The sequence below is a fragment of the Trichechus manatus genome, unplaced genomic scaffold, assembly GCF_000243295.1.
Source record: "Trichechus manatus latirostris isolate Lorelei unplaced genomic scaffold, TriManLat1.0 scaffold00093, whole genome shotgun sequence".
NCBI lineage: Eukaryota > Metazoa > Chordata > Mammalia > Sirenia > Trichechidae > Trichechus > Trichechus manatus.
The window spans coordinates 1,713,204-1,733,842 of record NW_004444029.1 but is presented as its reverse complement, the minus strand read 5'-3'; the positions used below and the strand labels follow the sequence as shown (position 1 = coordinate 1,733,842).

Genomic DNA, 20,639 nt, shown 5'->3' with positions numbered 1-20,639 from the left:
TAGATAGATGTAGATAGATAGATGTAAATAGACAGGTAGATAGATGTAGATAGATAGATGTAAATAGACAGATAGATAGATGTAGATAGATAGAAGGGAATTTAAATATAGATCTATTTTTACGTAATATTTTGTTGATCAAAGATAATATATATCTCTTTGATTAACTCCTAAAGGGGATTTGAATGATGTTCATTAAACCTTAAATACTATAAACTGTTAATAAAGTTAGAAATGAGATTTCCACTGTAGTCAGCTATGACCAATAGTCTAACAGAATAGGACATTAAAAAAAAAAATCAGGGTTAATGGCCAATTTCTGTTTTTATGGAAAACTCGCTTTTACCCACTCATTAGCAATCTGCATTATGCAGATGGCACAACCTTGCTTGCTGAAAGTGAAGAGGACTTGAAGCACTTACTGATGAGGATCAAAGACCACAGCCTTCAAGACGGATTACACCTCAAAATAAATAAAACAAAAATCCTCACGACTGGATCAATAAGCAACATCATGATAAACGGAGAAAAAATTGAAGTTGTCAAGGATTTCATTTTACTTGGATCCACAATCAGCACCCATGGAAGCAGCAGTCAGGAAATCAAAAGACACATTGTGCTGGGCAGATCTGCTGCAAAAGACCTCTTTAAAGTGTTGAAAAGCAAAGATGTCAGCTTGAAGACTAAGGTGTGCCTGACCCAAGCCATGGTGTTTTCAATCGCCTCATAGGCATGGGAAAGCTGGTCAGTGAATAAGGAAGACTGAAGAAGAATTGATGCCTTTCCATTGTGGTGTTGGTGAAGAATATTGAATATACCACGGACTGCCAGAAGAACAAACAAATCTGTCTTGGAAGAAGTACAACCAGAGTGTTCCTTAGAAGCAAGGATGGTGAGACTATGTCTTACATACTTTGGACATGTTGTTAGGAGGGATCAGTCCCTGGAGAAGGACATCATGCTTGGAAAAGTAGAGGGTCAGTGAAAAAAAGGAAGATCCCCAATGAGATGGACTGACACAGTGGCTGCAACAATGGGCTTAAGCATGACAATGATTGTGAGGATGGCGCAGGAGCAGGCAGTGTTTCATTCTGTGATGCACAGGGTCACTGGGAGTCAGAACCAACGCAATGGCACGTAACAACAGCAACAGTCCACTCAATGGCGTGTCTTGGTCCCACCCCACTCCATAGAAATTGGTTTTTGGCTGCATATAAAGTATTAGACTGAAGTGAATGTGTGAACAGCTTCAGGTTTCTAAGCCAACAGATGATTAGTACAGTTGAAATCTGTCCTGATAGGTGAGATTGCTTTGGGGAACAATGATAAAGTGAAGATTTTGGGACTTTCCAGAGACACTTAATAGAGTTGAGAAGTATTATACCCTCATGGTCTATAAATTTTACATCCGTAATAACAATTATACATTTTTCTATTGAAAAGGCACAATAGTAATTGATCGGTGGAGCTATTTTAAAGTTCTTTAGCAATAATCCTCTTAATGTCTTGTCTCAAGCTTGGTATATGCTTGTTCTATTCTCTAACTGAACCAGCAGTATAGACTCTTTTTCCTTTTCTCATTGGCATTCACCCCCTTGGAATTTGAGTTTCATCTCTCATCATGTATGCCCTCTGTTATTAAGGAGCCCTGGTGGCATAGCGGTTAAGCACTCAGCTGCTGACTGAAAGGCCTGCAGTTGGAACCCACCAGCCACTCAGCAGGAGAAAGATGTGGCAGTCTGCTTCTGTAAAGATTTACAGCCTTGGAAACCCTGTGGGGCAGTGCTACTCTGTCCTCTAGGGTTTCTAGGAGGCGGAATCGACTCCATTGCAGTGGGTTGTGTATACATTTTTAGGTGATGTATACAGGATGAGCATGCAAAGCAGAATGATTGACGCTTTCGCTGAAATTTCTATCTCTTCAGTGCTTCTTTGGATTTCATTGATTGAGAAACCACTTCTCAGGCAAATAGCTCTTTGGATTGAGTTAGACTCTCAAATATCTCTTATAGATTAGTTCATGAAAAAATCAATTTTGGTTAATAACAGTTGAGTTTAACCTATTGACAGCTGAATGGCAGGCCCCTCACGGATTAAGAGAAGAGACGTAAGGGTTCAGGGTATAAAAGGCGGAGGTAGGTCCATGGGGAAATGGTTGAGGTTTTAGGTCCTCATCTCTGAGGGCTGGCTCGGGCCAGGGGGTGTAGCAAGGAGCCCAGGATGGCAGAGGGAAGGGAACGGGGACAGAGGGAGAAAGAAGACATCAAGTGCAGAAACATGGGGAACGGTGGACCCCCGTGACCAACTTTCATCCCGGTGCAGCCCTGACTGTATCCCAGAAATAACCTCACTTCCTCAAACGTCTTCCTTCTTCCACGTGGAGTAGGACATCAGTAAGGACGACGGAACCCAGAGGTGTGAGCAGAAGGCCGCGTCAGGTACAACGGCCTGAGTTTAATGCTCCCACTCCTTCTGCCCTACAGGTGTCCTGAACCAGATGGTGAGCTCGGGGGTCTCCCTGCTGCAGCCTTCCTTCCAGGGCTGCATGCAGCTCATCCAGGTGGACGACCAGCTGGTGAACCTGTACGAAGTGGCTCAGAGGAAGCCCGGCAGCTTCGCCAATGTCAGCATAGACATGTGCGCCATAATAGACAGGTAAGCGGCCTGCCTGCCAGGACACACTGCCCGCGCCTTCTGAGTGCACGCCTGTGTCGTGGGCCAGGGACGTGCCAGACAGATGCATTCCGGAAGGGAGGGATGGCGGAGGCCGCGCGCTGTCTCTTCTGGTGTGTGCAGGATGCCAGCCTGCCATGTGTATCAGGATGGGCGGACACCATAGGACAGTTCTTGGTGCCACCTCTGCCCATCAACCCCCTCGGCGAGTGTGTGCAGGGAGATTTGCCAGCAACAGCTGAGAGGGACTGTCAGCTCTTTTAGTGTTTCCCTCTCTGCCTGCAAGCACAAGTGGCCCTTCTCTCCCTGTCTCAGTTGAGAGTCAGACTCAGCACGTTGTTCCCCCCGAAGCCCCCTCCTACAGGAAAAGAAACATAACAAATGTCGGCGGGCATATGGGAATACACAGAAGAAGAAGCTATTTAGAGTCAGTCAGTCTGCTTGTAAAGCACACATTTTGAAATAATGCCAAATATAGTGTTTATTAGTTTTTGCAAATCTAGGGAGGAGCTTTTTAATAAAATCTTTAGTGGCTCATGTCTCATGCAGTGGAAAGAGACAACTCTCATATGAAATACTATGATAGCATCACATATACTATGTTACCACACTTTTATTCCAAAATGAAAACATTTCGTTCTAAGAAGTTTTGCGCCTAAACCAGCTAAGTCTAACCGTGAGTTACAGTTAACCTAGTGGATTTGGAGCATTTTCTAAGCTATTTTAAAATCCTTTGTGGGAGGTCTATCTCATTCTGAAAATAATACTATTAATTTTGTATTTTGGAAGATGAAAGCTCTTTAAAATCTTTTTAAATTTTGAAATAAGATTTCGCTCCTATCTCCATCTGCCACCAACGGAGCACAGACCTGACGTCTATAGCAGTCGTATTTCATGAAGAGACACTCCTTGGGGAAGTAGCTCCAAGGCATATGAAAAATCTTACTAATGAGTAAAATGATCTATGATGAAGGAAGATGACTTCCATATAATCATAATAAAATGGTCAATTACAGTTCATGGTGCTTATAGAATATAACTTTAAAAAAAAAAAGTACGTTTATAATGTGGTGTGCTGATTGGCACAAACTGTGTGGGGTCAACTTCTAACTGAAAGATTGGCAGTTCAAACCCACCCAGAGGTGCCATGAAAGAGAGCCCTGGTGATCCACTTCTGAAAAATCAGCTGCTGAAATCCCTATGATCACATCTCTATTCTGACACACATGGGGTCAGCATGAGTCAGAATCGACCGATGGCATGGGCTTTTTATGTTTCTCATAAGACTTGACAACATAGCATTTATTTTTGCTTCATGTATGCAAATATGATAGCCTAGGCAGTTTATAGTGAAGCAGAAGAGTGAACAATTTTAATAAAAATATATTCTTAATTTTTGATTCATTGGTAATTAACTATTATTAGTATTAGCTAACAGTATTATCTAATAATAGCTAATAGTATTATAATACTAATACTAATTATTGTATTATAACATAATACTAACATTAATATAATATTAATACTATAATAGCTGATAGTATCAGCCATTATTTCTGCCTAACCAAGTGATAGCAAGAACCAGGAAGGCTGAGACATAAATGTTTTAAGACCATTTGTTCTGATACTAGATGTTTATCTACAGGTTTTAACAACCGTTTTCTATACAGGGGGCGTGTCCTTCTTGGTAACAGTTACGCGTTGTGGGGAAACATGTTACAGCTCGTCCATTTTCCATGTCAGTAGCTGTAATGACACAGTCATTTCTCTCAACAATACCCAAGTGAATTCATCCAGCGGGTATAAACAGGCGCGGTCTTACGGTGCTGCTGCTGTGTCACTCCCAGCACGGCGTTTCCTGGGCATAGACTCCATTTGTTTGCGGCTGAAGGAGTCGGCGTGACATGCTGCGATTTTAAGGTTTTCCTCTGATGGAGACGGTAGGAGTGGAATTGGTGTCGAGAGAATGAATGAGGTTTCAGCGAGGGAGGAGAATGGCAGACAGTTGTCCTGGTGAGAAGAACTGGAGGAAAGATGTAGAACAGGGAACGCAAATCTCAGCTTCTGGCAGACCCAGGAATACATGGGGGCCAGTCCCACTGGCGGCACTGCCAGTGCCCACAGTGGACGGACAGGGCTGTCACCTTCCTTGTCTCCCTGGACACTAACGGGAAGCGTGGCTGAGGAAGGCAGCCGTCTCTGACACATGTCCGCCTGTTTCCCAAACCCACCGTGGACTCTAGTGTCTGCCCGCACCGTTTTCTGAAGCCAAGACATTTGTGCAAGAATAACCAGTATGTGAAATACCAGATTCCTTTATTCACCCAAAACTTTCCTGGTTGGACGCCTTACGCTGAGAGGTGTTGTGTTTTTGTCTGTTTGACACAGGACTGCATTCATTCACCGCCTCTGAATGGTTCAGGAGATGGTTGGTGGTGCCGCCCTTAGTCTGCCTCTGGGGAGCGTGCCCGTGGCCCCTGCCTGTCCTCCTGTGACTCTGGCCCCTTCAGACAATCCTGTACGCATCCCTCACGCAGTGCTGGTTTGCTTTCCCACCAAAGGGGGCTTTGCCGTTGCTCAGCCCCCAGCCCGCCATCACCAAGTTACCCAGACTCCCCAGAATGGGACTGCCCTGGCTCTGTCTTACTTTCCCCTTGCAAGCTCCAGCTTGATTGCTTTGAGAGCTACTTTTGGAAAAGAAGAAGAAAGAATACACGAGAACGCACGGTTAGGAAATGGAAGAGCTGCCACTGGCCTGGTCTCCATACGACGTTCGCAGATCGTGGGGGCAGGTGTGGTGGTCCGTGAGTAGGACTTAGGGAGACCGTTGGGGGAGGTTCTCAGGGAGTTTTTCCAGGTCTCCTGGGACACCCCGTGATGAGAACCTATTTCTCTTTCTTTGCGTGTGATGGCATTGCCTCTACACCACTCACCCCAGAACTGTGAGTGGTCATGCAGTCCACTGTGCACGTTTTCAGGGGCCTCTTTTTCCGCTTCTCACAGGAAGGAGCAGCCACAGACCAGGGCTGGTTAATGTGGTAAAGCCAGAGTCAGCCGTGGGGTCAGCCATGGGGTCAGCCGTGGGGTCAGCCGTGGGGTCAGCCGTGGGGTCAGCTGTGGGGTCAGCTGTGGGGTCCCCAGGGAGCTTTGGTTTTCATGTCCCCTCGCCCCTGTTGACACACATGTGCATCCTGGGGCTCAGCGGCCAAGAAATCCTCAGGTCCAGTGACCCAGCACCACCCTCCTCCTCTGGACGGAGAACAGTCAGTTGTGGCCAACTGAGGTCTCTGTGCCCCGTTTCATTTTTCAGGAGCTGAAAGCCTCTGTCCTTTCTGCATCCTCTATAGCTAAATGCAGCCCACGCGCCCCAGGATGATCCCCGAGTGTGCGAACCACTTCCAGAGAAACGATGACGGGCCCACGTTAGCACCTGTGTAGTAGCCTGCCAGTGAGAGAAAGATTTTGGTTACAATGCCCCCAGAGATTGGAAGCTGGGGACAAAGTAAATAGCTCTTTAGAGGCCTGGGCAAATCCATATCGTTAGAGTTACACCTGACTTTTAACAGGGCTCTAAAAACTAATAAAGTAGCTCATTAGAGCTAGAATCTTTTCTGCCCTTTCCTGCCCACGTTCCTTATAAATCTATTAAGGAACAGAACCAGCAAACATTCTAGAAAACACAGAGTAGAAAGGGATGAGTAAGTTCCCAGTTTAAGCACAGCCGGGAAAATTACCCCTTGAGAAACTGTGAATAGACTGGTCCTATTTCCGAGTTAGTAATTAAGTCTTCACTGTGTGTTGGCATGGAAGTGCATAGCCACCATGGAGCCAGGATTTATTTTTTTAATCAGCACTTTCTTTTCAAGAGCATCTCCCCCGTTTTTCTTGGATTTTCTTTTCTAGAAAGGGAAGGAGTGTATGAGTTTTTATAAGCGCATTCACGCGGGGGCTGGGTGGGTACAGCGTGAAGTGTCGCAGAGAGAGGCTGGCTCTGTGGGAAGAACAGCAATAAAGAGAAGGATGGAGGTGGCCCAGAAGGAAGCCAGCATCTCTGTAAAATCGGGTTTAAACTTTCCCGTCCTAACTGAGGTGAGGCGTTTGAATGGTGCTAATGCACTCAGCTGCTAACTGAAAGGGTGGCAGTTCAAGTCTACCCAGAGGTGCCTTGGAAGCAAGTCCTGGAGATCTGTTTCTAATAAAACCAGCCATTGAAAACCTTGTGGAGCACAGTTCTGCTCTGACACCCGTGGGGTCACCATGAGTCAGAGTGGACTCCATAGCACCTGGTTTAACTCAGAGGAAGGAAACACACAGCCTTCTTTACTTTCCACCTGATCTTCATTTGCTCATAAGCTCCTAGTCTGTCTCTGTCTTGTTTCAGACAATCTGGCCAGAGCTGAATGCGCAGGTCTATCCATTTCTTTGTTCTTGGCCAGAGGAGTGCTCTCCTGGCCCCACTCCCTGCGACGGACGTCCTTGATCCTGGGGGCGGGCAGCCTCGTACAGAGACCATCTGATGAGAATGAATGAATGGCAGTTTTGACTTAGAATGTCTCACAAGTGTTTCCACTCTAGGAAGGGGGGCCTGGCTCAGAGACATAAGGGTTTCTCGGTGACAATACTCATGCAGCTTGTCTTCCTTCCTCACCTGGATGCTGCTGACTGGGAGCATCCGCTTCTGGGCCTGATGCCCCCTTTCCCCACATTTCCAAGCTGACCTCCATCCGCTCTTTCTGTAGAGATGTCGATGTCATCAGTTAGACTGTGTCAATCTGCGCTAGCTTGTACTTCTTTTACCTCGGGAGACATTCTTTTACCTGAGGTGCTAATTTCCTTGCTTTGTACCAGCTCAACCCTGTCCCGCTGTGACTCCAAGAACTGCCGGGCTAGAGCTGATTCTCAGGGACCTGGTGCCGGAGAGCGTTCTCCAGGATTGCAGCTGCGTTTCCTCCTGGGGACACTCTGCAAAGTCACGGAACTAGGACAAAAGTTAGTATCTAGTCACCAGCTCAACATAAACAAGTAGGAAAAAGATCAGTTACATAATCTGGAGTCGATTCCTTATGTGACAGTTCATGCTGTAACTCTCTAGACACGCCCGCTTGGTCTCTTCATCTTACCTCTGTGTTCGTTCTCGGTTTGGGCTAAATGGACCTAGAGCTGGGTTTCTGGGAAGCCCTTTCTCCCCATGCTAGCTGGCCTGTTTCTAAGGCTAGATGCATTGCTCTACATATAAATTCTCTTGCCCCCACCCCACGCTAACCAACAGTTCCCGTTTGATTCTTTAACTCCAGTGCCAAAGCCACTTGGTTTTTGTTAGAAGTGATCTAACAGCAGTTCCTTGTTTCTGAGAACATCTGAGCCATGGTTATCTATCCAGCACAAAACATCAGCTCAAAACCCGCCAAGTACCACCACCCAGGTGAACCAGGTTCCGTCAGTTACTTCTCTGAAGTTACTCCAAAGTGATTTTATTTCAAAGTACAAATGTTCTACTACAGTGACAGAACAAACCAAAACTTACTTTCTTTCTTAAGTAGTGAAATGCCAGAGAAGGTAACTCTTCTAAGAATAAAGGAAAAGAAAAGAAGTTGAATCACGCACTTAAAGATTCAAAAGCAGCACTATTCTTCTTTGATATGCTGCATATATTAGGACAAAAGAAAACTGTAGTTTCTTTTGGCATGGCATATAGTTGTGCTTTGACATTTAAATCCCAGGGGAGACCTTGTGCATGAAAGCAAAGTCAGAAAACAGCAGCTGTGTTTTAAGATAAGCAGACAGGAAAAAGATAAATAAAATACACGCAGTCAAATCAACCACAGGTAGATTTCAATAAGCTTTTTTTATTTTTATTTTTGGCTTTTGATATTAGATTACCTGGGGGAAGAAAAGAAAACAATGGCAAATGATTTAAAGATGTATCTCAAATATCTTTCTTAACAAGGATTTTCTTCTTAAGATAATTCCTTTCATCAGTTACTTGGATACATTGTAAGATTTTGATGGAACTAGAAGAGCTCATTTAAGGAGCCCTGGTGGTGCAATGTTACACTTGGCTGCTAACCGAAAGGTCAGGGGTTTAAGCTCACCCAGCAGCTCCACGGGAGACAGGCCTGGTGATCTGCTTACATAAAGATCACAGCCTGGAACACCCTATGTCCTGCTCTGTCCTATAGGGTCGCTGTGAGTCTGAATGAACTCAATGGCACTCAGCAGCAACAACCATCATAGGTGCTCATTTAGCTGACCTCGCCTAAAACAAACTATAAATTAACAGACACTCACCGTTTGCTTTGTAGAATCCAGGGGGTTCCATCCGCACAGGCTGAGGAGGGGGAGCTGGAACCAGAGGCCACCTGCCCCCCTAATCTCCCTCATGCCCTGCGGGTGTCAGCTGTTCATGCCCAGATCGGCTTATGCAACTCACGCTGGTTATTGTCCTCATGCGGTGTAATTAAATACTACGTGTATGATTAAATGAATAGAGACACACAAAGAGTAGTTTCCATTAGAACCAAATTAAAAGCTTTTAGAAATGCCAGTGGACAGAAATAAACCCAGCAATTTAGGTGTGGGCAAGACAGCAGCAAAAATTTACTCAGAGCCATAAAAATTGAGGTTTATTTACTTAAATTGTTTCACTAGTGGCTTTAATGTTCACTGCACCTTAAGAAACCGAGGCTGAAAACTGTGGGTGGTGCGTTGTGAAACAGCTGCCGGGAAGACTTGTGGATGGAATTGCAGAATTCCCATCAGTGGGTCAGTGCTCAGCTGCCTCCAGTGAAGCTCCGTGCACAAGGGGGCCACTGGATCTGCATGATGTGGGGCTTAAAGGTAAATTAAAACGGTGACGGCACGTAGCTCGTGTGTGTTTGTGTGCTTTAGATGAAGATTTACAGAGCAAATTAGTTTCTCATTAAACAATTAATACACATATTGTCTTGTGACATTGGTTGCCAACCCCATGACACGTCAACACTCTCCCCTCCTTGACCTTCCGTTGAAAGACTCCTTTCTTTAATCAACTTATTAAACCCAACATATTAGAGATGTCTTCTACTGTTAAAAGAAAGTAGAACTCACTTTTTTCTTTTGTTTTCTATCTTTGAGGAGACTTTGTATTTCAAATAATGAACAGGATAGAAGGAAGGAAGGAGAGGGGATTATAGAGATAGAGAAGGGAAGGGAAGGAGGGAGAGAGGAAGACAGGGAGGGAGGGAGAAGAGCTAGAGAGGACAGAGGACGGGGCGGGGGCGGGGAAAGAGACAGACCAGTAAGTTGCATTGCTCTCTGCATCAGCAATACCAGTCTGGCACATTTTCTAGTTTGATTAAAATAGTATTCAGGGGAAGAAATTCAAGAATGGTGTCTGTTACAGCAGTTTGAAAATGGTGTTTTGCTGTTTTATACTTCGCTGTTTGAACGATCTATAACCTGAGAAGCGGAGGGCGTCACGGGTGTTGCCATCTTGCATCTGGGGTTTGTCGTCACTTTTACTTCGCTTGCTGATTGAACCTCTTCCTGGGCTGTATCTGTAGCGCCAAGAAACAAGTTTAAAGCGGGTAAGAAACTTGCCTTCTTAGATATTTTGTTCTCGTTAGGCGCCACGCAGTCGGTTCCGACCCATCGCCATCCCGTGTACGACAGAGGGAAACACTGCCCGGTCCTGCGCCATCCCCACAAACGTTGCTGTTTGAGCCCATTGTTGCAGCTTTTCTCAGATAGCACTGTCTGAACCTCTGCAGAGTGTCCCTTGGCATGTGAGAGGGAACACTTCTTAATCGCTGATGCCTGGGAATTCGTTGAGGAACTTTGTTAGAGTCTGAATCTCCCTGTGCTCACCAAACCCAGCTTACATCAAACAGAAAGTCACATGAGCAAGACGGGGCAGCAGATGACGGGGCGGGGCTGTGCTTGCGCATCTGGGGTGGGAGGGGGTTGGAGCGTGACTCTGATAAAGTCTAACGAAGGAATTGAAATACCTGAAAGGGTGTCTTGATCCATAAACAGACTGACTTCAGTGGACCATCCTGTAGGATCGCCATCTGGGAAAACCCCTAAGCACCCTGGGAGGTTTATTTATAGGATTAACTTTGTTTGCTGTCAACAAGAGGTGCCTGCTAAGCTGTTGTTCGAGTACTTTCTAGATCTTTGCTCTTTGGGCACAGTCCCAGAAAGACTTCATCAACATGGAAATTGTTTTTTCACGGACGCATGTCCACGAAGACCCCCCTGTGGGCAAATAGACGGGACATCAAAGTGATTTTTTTTTCTTGAAACTTTAGACATTTGAAAATTAAAGAAGAAAGAAAAAAGCCTTTCAAATCTTGAAGAGTGACATATTTGAAGTCAAACAGAAAGCGGCGTGCACAAATAGGCGAGAGTCCCTCGACGTAGATACGGTATTGCATTAACTGCAGAGGCATCCGTTCGTCCCTGTGAAGGTCAAGGCAGTACTGGTTGGTGTGGTGGTTGGTGTTAGCTGCTGACCAGCTGGCCTGACTCACGGTGACCTCACGCACAGGGGGATGGAACGCTGACAGTCCTGTGCCATTCCCACCATCGGTCGCGGATCAGATCACTGTGATCCATAGGGTTTTCATTGTCTGCATTTTAGAAATAGATCACCAGGCCTTTTTTCCTAGTCTACTGGGGTAAGTGCCGGTCTTGGGGACTGTGGTGAGAAGGAAGGAGGAGACTCCGAGGGCTGAGCCGCCCAGCGGGGCAGCGTCCCCCCGCACGCGGCTCTGGGCACTGGGCAAGTGGTTCATTCTCACGCTGACACCTGGTGGGAGTGCAGAATACACACCAGATTGTGAGTACTTCACACAAATGAAGGCACGCAAACTGTCTCATTGGTAATGTTTTACCTTGATTACACTTGGGTTGAAGAAATTATTAAATTCACTTCTTTCTTCTTAACTTTTTTAATGTGGCTACCAGAAAATTTTAAATTACATGATGGAATGTGGTTCACATGATATTTATATTAGACAAGGCTGATGTAGAATCTCCTTCCAGAACTTTCTGGAAGGATGATGTGCAGCTATAGGGCCTGGAAGCCTCTGTGTTGGTCTTGTCCAAGGGTGAGTTAAAAGATCCGTGCAGCTTTTGACAGGACTCCACGAGCTGTTGTCCAGAATTATTTTATTTCTGAGACAATTGGGATTCCCAGAAGGTCTATGAAACTGGCATCGTTCTAAAATTTCCAGCCTCTTTTAATTAGCTAGAAGCCTTCTTAAGCCCTAAATCTGCTTGCAGTGCCATCTCCAGAGAGTATCTTTGCAGACAGGGAAGCCAGATGTGTTGGTTTTCTCCTGGAATATTAATTCCCTGTTCATTAAAAATAAAAAGTAATCGGTGAAAGAAAATGAGACCAAAATTAAGTAGAAGATATTTTACTTGAGCACAAGAAAGAACTTCTTGGCTCCAAGATTAATTTCTTCCAGTAAATGTTTTGTGATGCAGAATACAGATGTGTGTGAGTCAGCATCCCTGAAGGAAGAGATAGGGGCTCAGTTAGAAATGACTCTCAGCTGCCGGGAGCAGAGACCAAGTTACAGCTTCTCAGACAAACCTGAGGTTTATCATTGCACATTTAAGATGTATGGATTAGACAATGTAGAACTTGTAGGATAAATCCAGAAAGCAGACACGTAGACTCTAAACTTCTGCTCCAATGCCCTTTCTCGTGGATTTCATTCTGGTGGTCACAAGATGGCTGCTGGAATGCCAGTCATTTCATCTGCTTTCCATGAAGAAAGTAGGACGGCCCATTCCCAGAAGTTGCATACAACATTTTCCCTGATGTCTCTTTGGCCAGAATTTAGTCTCACGACTAGTGTGAGTTGCAAGATAGCCCGCAATGATGTCTCATGGTTGAGATGGCAATGTGCCTGACTGAAAATCGAGGGCTTGTAACTAAAGAGGAAGAAGATTGTAATGGGATAGCAGTCTCTGCTCAATTGCGATCTCAAAAAATAAAAATAAAATAAAATTCATGCTTTAAAAAAACAAAAAACTTGATGCAGCATTTTTATAATTTATTCAAGTTGCATATTTTATATTTTAACTCTAAACAATTCAAAGCTACATATGTTTATGAAGTTCCAGGCTCAGGCACTAGGTAGTTTAGGGAAATATCAAAGGTGAATGATACAGCCTCTATCTTAAAGCATTTTATAATAGATGCCAAAAAAAAAAAAAGTTTCCTTTGAGTCAGCTCCATCTCATGATGACCCCATGTGTGTCAGAGTAGAACTGTGCTCCACAGGGTTTTCAATGACTGATTTTTCAGATGTAGATTGCCAGGCCTTTCTTCCAAGGCACCTCTGGGTAGATTCAAAACTCCAACCTTCCAGAGCCAACAGAGAGAGAACATGGTTCTGTTGATGCCCTGAATTCAGACTTGTAGCCTCCAGAACTATGAGAAAATACATCCCTGGCCTTTAAAGCCACCACTGCGTGGTCTGTTATGCCAGCCCCGGACACACAGATCCCATGTGGCCTTTGCTGACGGCCCCAGGTCACGCAGACACTGGTTTCTGTTGGGCTCAGGCCTCATTACAATCACTGTTTCCACCTGAGACCACCTGGAATCAGCAGCTGTCTCAGGATGAGGACACTGGAAGCCCAGGTAGAAAGACAGACAGAAGCAAGCCCACACTCGTCTCCACACCCTTCAGTTATGTGAGGCAGTAAATTCCCTTTTCTGGAAAGGCAAGCTCATGTGGGTTTTGTGTTACTTACAACCAAAACAACAGAACCAATCCAACATCCATGCTTATGGAGCCTTGTGGTCTGCGGTCCCCCCACTGGCCGGGACTGTCACGCCAGCTTTCTTTGCCTGCTGATCAGTATTTCTATTTTTCTTGCTTCAGAGTCACGAAAGTAAGCTGGCTGGCTCAGTTCATCTCTTCTCACTGGGTTCTAGTCATTGGTTGCTGCTCAGCCCATCGTTTGGCTGCCCCCACGGTGAGGAGCCCAGCCAGGATCTAGCCTTGGGACTGATGGGAGAAGAAGGGGAAGCTGCTGCTTCCATGGGGGTACCAGTGAGAGGGGCATGCAGCATCTGGACAGGACCCCATCTTACACTCTGTAGCCATTATCCTCGCTTTGTTACTCTTGTCACCTGAATTACTGATACTTTGTACATGAGCTTAGAAACACTGTAACTCGTCTTTTACATGTCAGAGAACACCTCCAAAGGAAAAAGCATGATTGTGACTTTCGGAAAACTTCCCTTCCTTTTCTCATTTTTATTCTTTCCTTTTGCAATGCAATTATTATGATACAGACCCATATCTGATGATGGTGAGTTTAAATGAATCAAAATTATTGCTTTTGAAGAGCAGTGCCAAAAATTTGCAAGACACGATGCATGCTAATTAAGTTCAAGAAGCCCTAGGCAAGAAAAAAAGATAAGCTCTCACTTAAGTTATGCAAAAATGTATTAAATATTCCAGATTAATTAAAATCTAGGGGGTTTTTTTTAAGGTTGCCGTTTAAAGTTTGCATAAAAGTTAATGAAATTGTTGTGAAATGTTTGCTATCAAACTGGTTTGATTAATAAGGGAAGTCAGTCAGCAAAATGGTGAATAACAGTTAATTCTCATGGTTCTGGGTAGTTTCTTTCCTTTGTTCTAGAAGAGTCACTTAAACTGCATAGAAATTATGTGTGAATAACCACTGTTGCAGAAAGTTATGAAAGCAGAATTCTATAGCATATATTTATTTTCTTAAAGAAATAATATTCCTCTAAAAATGATAATGACAATTTGCACAATGCCAGTTCTGCTGGTCCCTGGTATCGCTGTGGCAAAGGACAGAGCACAGCTTTCGCTGCTCAGGGGGTCCTGATATGTGGGTACTGGATTTTAGAATGCTCCATCTAGGTTAACAGGGTTGGGGACGTTTTGGTTCTGACTTCCGGAAATTGACCTTCAAACCACTAACTGAAAGGTGGGGGGTTATAACCCACCCAGAGGCACCTTGGAAGAAAGGCCTCAAGATCCGCTTCTGAAAGCTTACAGCCAGGAAGACCCTATGAAGCAGCACTACTCTGCACACATCGGGTCGCACGGACTCGACTACACGGCAGCTGCTGTCATTGGTTTGGATCTCTTTTCTTATGTATCCGTAGACAGGCTGTGAGCCAATCAAATCGAATGTAGCCAAGAACATCTGCCCTCCCATCTGACACCATGTGTGACTTTTGAGACCGCCACCAACTGTAGTAAAGGTGTTTTCCTAGCACCCTGACATAACCTTGCAAATACATTTTCCCCTAGTAACAACAGTATGAAGATAGGAGCAGTAGGTTACAAAGTTCTCTGTAGGCTAGCCCAGGAAACAAGTCCACGTACAGCATAACTCTGCCAGAAAGGGAATTGTGGCCTGAATTTCTAATAACTGATCAGCAAATGAACTTTTCCAGTGTTACGAGTTAATGATCGAGCACAGCATATTCAGAGGACAAAAGCCACTTTCTCTAGAAGAGAAAACAGGGCAAATCAGCAAGGTTCTACTTTATTACAAAGAAGTCCCTGGGTGGTGCAGATGGTTAAAGTGCTCAGCTGCTAACCAAAAGGTTGAAGGTTTGGGTCTACCCAGGGGCATCTCAGAAGACAGGCCTGGCTGTCTACTTCTGAAAAATCAGCCACTGAAAACCGTGTGGAGCACATTTCTACTCTGACACCCGCAGAGTCACCTCACGTTGGAGTTGGCTGGACAGGAACTGACAACAATCCGTGAAGAAACACACCTCTTCACATTCCTGTTCGGAGAAACTTCCAGCTGCTTTCAGAGGCCGGATTAGAAACTGGTGAGGGAAGGTGCAAGCAAGCATGTGAGTAGTCAGTCAAACAACGGGCCTCAGAAGGAGGGTTCACCTGCCAGAAAGGAGACCCCTGCCCCTGTCTCCACCCTGCCCCCGCCATCTGACAGCTTCCAGCTTCTGAGGACTCTGGGGTGCTCCTTCCCACAGATTGGAGATGCGTGGAGCTCAGCGTGGAGCAGCAGGGGTCCTGCCTGCTGCCTGCCCACGCCCCTGCTCCTGGCAGCATCATCAGCCGGGTGGACCCCAGGTTCTCCCGTGGAGATGCAGACACGCAGCCATGGGGATGGGGGAATGTTTCCTGCATGTTTGGTCCCAGTGTTAAAAAGAGCAGAAGCCGAGCTCTAGTTTCTACAGCATAACACGCTCTCTGCCGAGGTGAGTCATTTTTATTTAATGACTTTATTTTTCCATCACCTATTTCCAAGTGAGATTGAAAACGGGGACTGAGGAAAGGAGAAGAGAGAAGTTAATATCGTTCCTGCACCTGAGCTGGAAATTTGGCTTGAAGTTTCTTGGGAGCTAGATTACGCTCGTTGGGAATTCAGAAGAAGCCCAGCTGGAGTTTCCCTGGGGTCTCGGCTTAGTGTGTTACCTGTGTGACTGTCAAGTTCCTGGAGAATTCTTCTTGATCGAGTACCTGGGCGGATGTATTTGGAGTGGGAGCTTATTATGGGTTGACTTGGGCCCCCCAAAGATGTGTTGAGGTCCTAATCCAAGTCCTTGTGAATGTGACCTTGTTCGGAAATAGAGTCTTTGCCGATGTTGTCAGCTAACATAAGGCCATAAGAAAAGCAGATGTCACAAAGAGACACAGAGACACACAGGGAAGACACCACATGAAGACAAAGGCAGAGAGTGGAGTGATGTTTCTGCAAGTCAAGGACTGCCTGGGGCGTCCAGAAGCTGGAGGAGGTGACAAAGCATCTTCCCCTAGAGCCTGGCCCTGCCCACACCTTGATTTCAGACTTCTGCCTTCCAGAATTGTGAGAGGATAAATCTGTGTTGTTTTACGCCGTTCACTTGGTGGTGTAGGTTGTTGTCATGGTCATTAGATGCCATTGCGTCAGTTCCACTCATCGCCACCCCGTGTACAACAGAGGGAAACACTGCCTGGTCCTGCGCCATCCTCACAATCGTTGTTATGCTTGAGCCCATGGTTGCCGCTACTGTGTCAATCCATCTTGTTGAGGGACTTCCTTTTCTTTGTTGATCCTCTACTTTACCAAGCATGATGGCCTTCTCCAGGGACTGATCCCTTCTGATAACATGTCCAATGTATATAAGACGTAGTCTCGCCATCCTTGCGTCCAAGGAGAATTCTGACGTATTTCTTCCAAGACAGATTTGTTCATTCTTCTGGCAGTCCACGGTATATTCAGTATTCTTTGGCAATACCATAACTCAAAGGCATCAATTCTTCTTCGGTCTTCCTTATTCATTGTCCAGCTTTTGCATGCATATGATGTGATTGAAAATACCATGGCTTGGGTCAGGCGCACTTTAGTCTTCAAGGTGACATCTTTGCTTTTCAACACTTTAAAGAGGTCTTTTGCAGCAGTGCCAATGCAGTGTGTCTTTTGATTTCTTGACTGCTGCTTCCATGGGAGTTGATTGTGGATCCAAGTAAAAAGAAATCTTTAACAACTTCAGTCTTTTCTCCATTTATCATGATGTTGCTTACTGGTCCAGTTGTGAGGATTTTTGTTTTCTTTATGGTGATGTGTAATCCATACTGAGGGCTGTAGTCTTTGATCTTCACCAGTAAGTGCTTCAAGTCCTCTTTACTTTCTGCAAGCAAGGTTGTGTCATCTGCATATCGCAGGTTGTTAATGAGTCTTCCTTCAATCCTAATGTCCCTTTCTTCTTCATACAGTCCAGCTTCTCAGATTATTTGCTCAGCGTATAGATTGAACAAGTATGGTGAAAGGATACCACCCTGACGCACACTTTTCCTGACTTTAAAACATACAGTATTCCCTTGTTCCGTTTGAACAACTGCCTCTTGGTCTATTGACAGGTTCTTCATGAGCACAATTAAATGTTCTGGAATTCACATTCTTCTCAATGTTATCCATAATTTGTTATGATCCACACAGTCGAATGCCTTTGCATAGTCAATAAAACACAGGTAAACATCTTTCTGGTATTCTCTGCTTTCAGCCAGGATACATCTGACATCAGCAATGATGTCCCTGATTCCATGTCCTCCTCTGAATCCGGCTTGGATTTCTGGCAGTTCCTTGTGGATATACTGCTGCAGCCGCTTTTGTATGATCTTCCCCAAAATTTTACTTGCGTGTGATATTGATATTGTTTGATAATTTCCATATTCGGTTGGTGGCAGTGTAGCTAGTCCCAGACTTAATGACGTATTCTAGTTAGGACGAACCTCACTTAGACCATCCGGTTTTTTTTTTTTTTTTGTACACCTTCTCGTTAGCAATATGTACCACATACAATGTTGCGGTGGGTAATTTGCTGATGTTATCATCCTCGGTTGTTCACTTGCAGATGTTCAATGTTATGATTTACTGCTCAAAACACTGCCATATAGCAGACTATGGCCTGGTCTATAGCGAATGGTGTTGGGAGTCATAATGGATAGAAAGTTGGGCAATGTTAAACACTAAAGACATATGACAGTTGAACCGTGCATGTGCCCGACGGCCATTACAACTATGAGTTCATTGTCACAACACTGACGCTGACTTCATTGTAGACCAGGCCTACAGCGTGAGCTTATTCAGCATTTCATGCCATAAGAAGAGGTATTCTGCTTACGTTAGAACCAACTTAGGACAGAGTTGTCGGAAAGGAACACTGTCCTAAGTCGGGGACTACCTTCTGTAATACCTTTTTGTATGGAAACCTCAGAAAATAAATACAGAGCCCAAGAAGTGCCATTGGCCGTGGTCCCTCCGATGTTCTCTCATACGGGAACCATCAGCTTTTCTTGAGTCTTTGCTTTGCCAGTTGCTCTGCTGGATAAAAGACTGTCCCTATAGACTGGACGTTTCCCTTCCTCTACTTGGTCGTCTTCTCAAATGAAGCTTAGAAGACAGGATTCTACCAGGTACACAAAGGTACAAGTTAACCTCCATGAATAATCTCAATGTTAACTGCTGGGACAAGGGGAAAAAATGGCAGCTGAACTTGCCAATGGCATGAATTTGCCTAGAATTATAAATTGCACCTTTCACCACGTGTTTCTTGCTAGGAATCAAAGCAAGAAATCTGCACACATTAGTTAAGTCCAGTAGGAAGACCGAGCTGTATGTCAAAGTATCATCCAAAAAAAGACTCCCAGAGGTGTCAGTTCATCCTACACTATTAGGCACAGTGTTGTTCAGATGTATCCTTTGCCGTTCTGAATACGTGGGAAATCAGGTGCATAGTGCATAGCACTGCAGGTAACACTGAAGGGCATTCTCTTCATTGGGTGGTAAGTGCTCTCAGCAGGAATGAAACAGGAGAGGAAATAAAGTGAGAAATTGGAATGTGTTCAGCATTGCTTCCAGAAGTTTTCCAGGGAATCGATTAACTCGGTCGTTAATTTATTCATTCAACACTATTTATGGAGGCCCAGTCCTTAGATTTTCATTCAGGATGAGGCTCAGAGTGCTCACATGTGTGTCGCACCCCGTCACTTTCCACAGTGTCACCATGGGAAGCAGGGGTGGATGTTTGAAAGTTGGCTGTTGTTGTTAGCTTTTGTCAGGTTGGCCCCCAACTCATGGTGACCCCGTGCACAATGGGACAAAGCACTGCCCGGTCCTGTGCAATGCCTGTGATCGACTGTGGATTGGGCTGTTGTGATCTATATGGTTTTCACTTTGGCAGTCGATCTCCAGGCCTTTCTTCCTAGTCTGTCTTATCTGAATGCTCTGTTGAAACCTGTTCAGCATTAGAGCAGCACACAAGCCTCCAGTGACAGACGCGTGATGGCTGCGCATGAGGTGCTGGGCTGGGATCAGGCCTGGGTCTCTGCACGGAAGGCGAGGATCCTACCACTGGACCCCCACTGCCCCTGTCTTAAAGTTACTCCAGCATAAAAGTTACTTAAATGGGTGTATTTTAAAAGAAATTAGGAAATACAAACATTGCGTTTGTATTCTAAATAGGTTTTACATTGCATGTAATTGGTATTCGGAGATACCTGTTGTTGATTTTACTCTGTATTAAGAAAATGATGTTATGAATGATTTCTGAGAACAAACAGAAAAATCTAACTGCAAAGCACAGGTGCAGACATAAGAGTTTCTAAATGATTCCTCTGAAAGTGAGTCAATATTTGTGAGCTAGTCCTTGGACAGAGGAGGGGTGTGTTTTCCCCGGCTTCATCCTTAGGAGGGGAGAATGAAGTAATCACTGAAAGTCATTGTAGGGCAGCTGCACACACACACACTGTCATGCACACACACACACTCGTGCTCACACACATGCTCACTCACACACGTGCTTAGTCACACAATCACACTCACACACACTCATGCTCACACACATGCTCACACGCTCACACACATGCTTAGTCACACACTCACGCTCACACACTCACGCTCACACACACACACACGCACACACTCACATACACACACATTCCTGGAGCATAGAAACACCGATGAGATCTCTATTCTAAAATTTGCTCCTGATATTCATGAATTGTATTTTGAATTAAGCTATTGCCGCCTCATTGTTGGGTGAGCAGCTAATGAATGAGCAGGTGTTTTGAAAAGCAGTGTTTAGTGTCATTTCAAATGTTTCTTTAGAAGTTCATTTCCATGGAGGGTTTTTCCAATAGCCGTGCTCTTGGTAGTAAACTCTTCAAAGGAAACGCAGACATCACTGAAATACTGCTGTGATACAATGCGACAGAGAGAGATGAATAGACGGTAGACCTTACAGAGAAGTGTTACATTGGAGGGTTATGAGCATTGCTGTTCATTCAAAAAATAGTTACACTGTGCACCCTACTATCTAAATATTAAAATATAAATCATAGCGTGTTTATGGTATAATTATTACAATTAGAATATCTGGTTGGCTGGTATGTCCTGGTGTGTGTGTATGTATGTGTATACATCCGTGTATGTGTGTACATATCTGTATGTATGTGTGTATACATGTG

The 20,639-nt window shown here is 44.9% G+C and overlaps 1 protein-coding gene across 1 annotated transcript in view; it reads left to right on the top strand.

The window, feature by feature from the left end:
• The window catches only part of CNTNAP2 (contactin associated protein 2), a 1,280,693-nt gene that overhangs the window by 513,718 nt on the left and 746,336 nt on the right, over positions 1 to 20,639 (top strand). Inside the window, exon 9 of the mRNA XM_023736915.1 lies at positions 2,484 to 2,655. Within this exon, the coding sequence (XP_023592683.1) occupies positions 2,484 to 2,655 (172 nt within the window). The remainder of the gene's footprint in view (positions 1 to 2,483; positions 2,656 to 20,639) is intronic.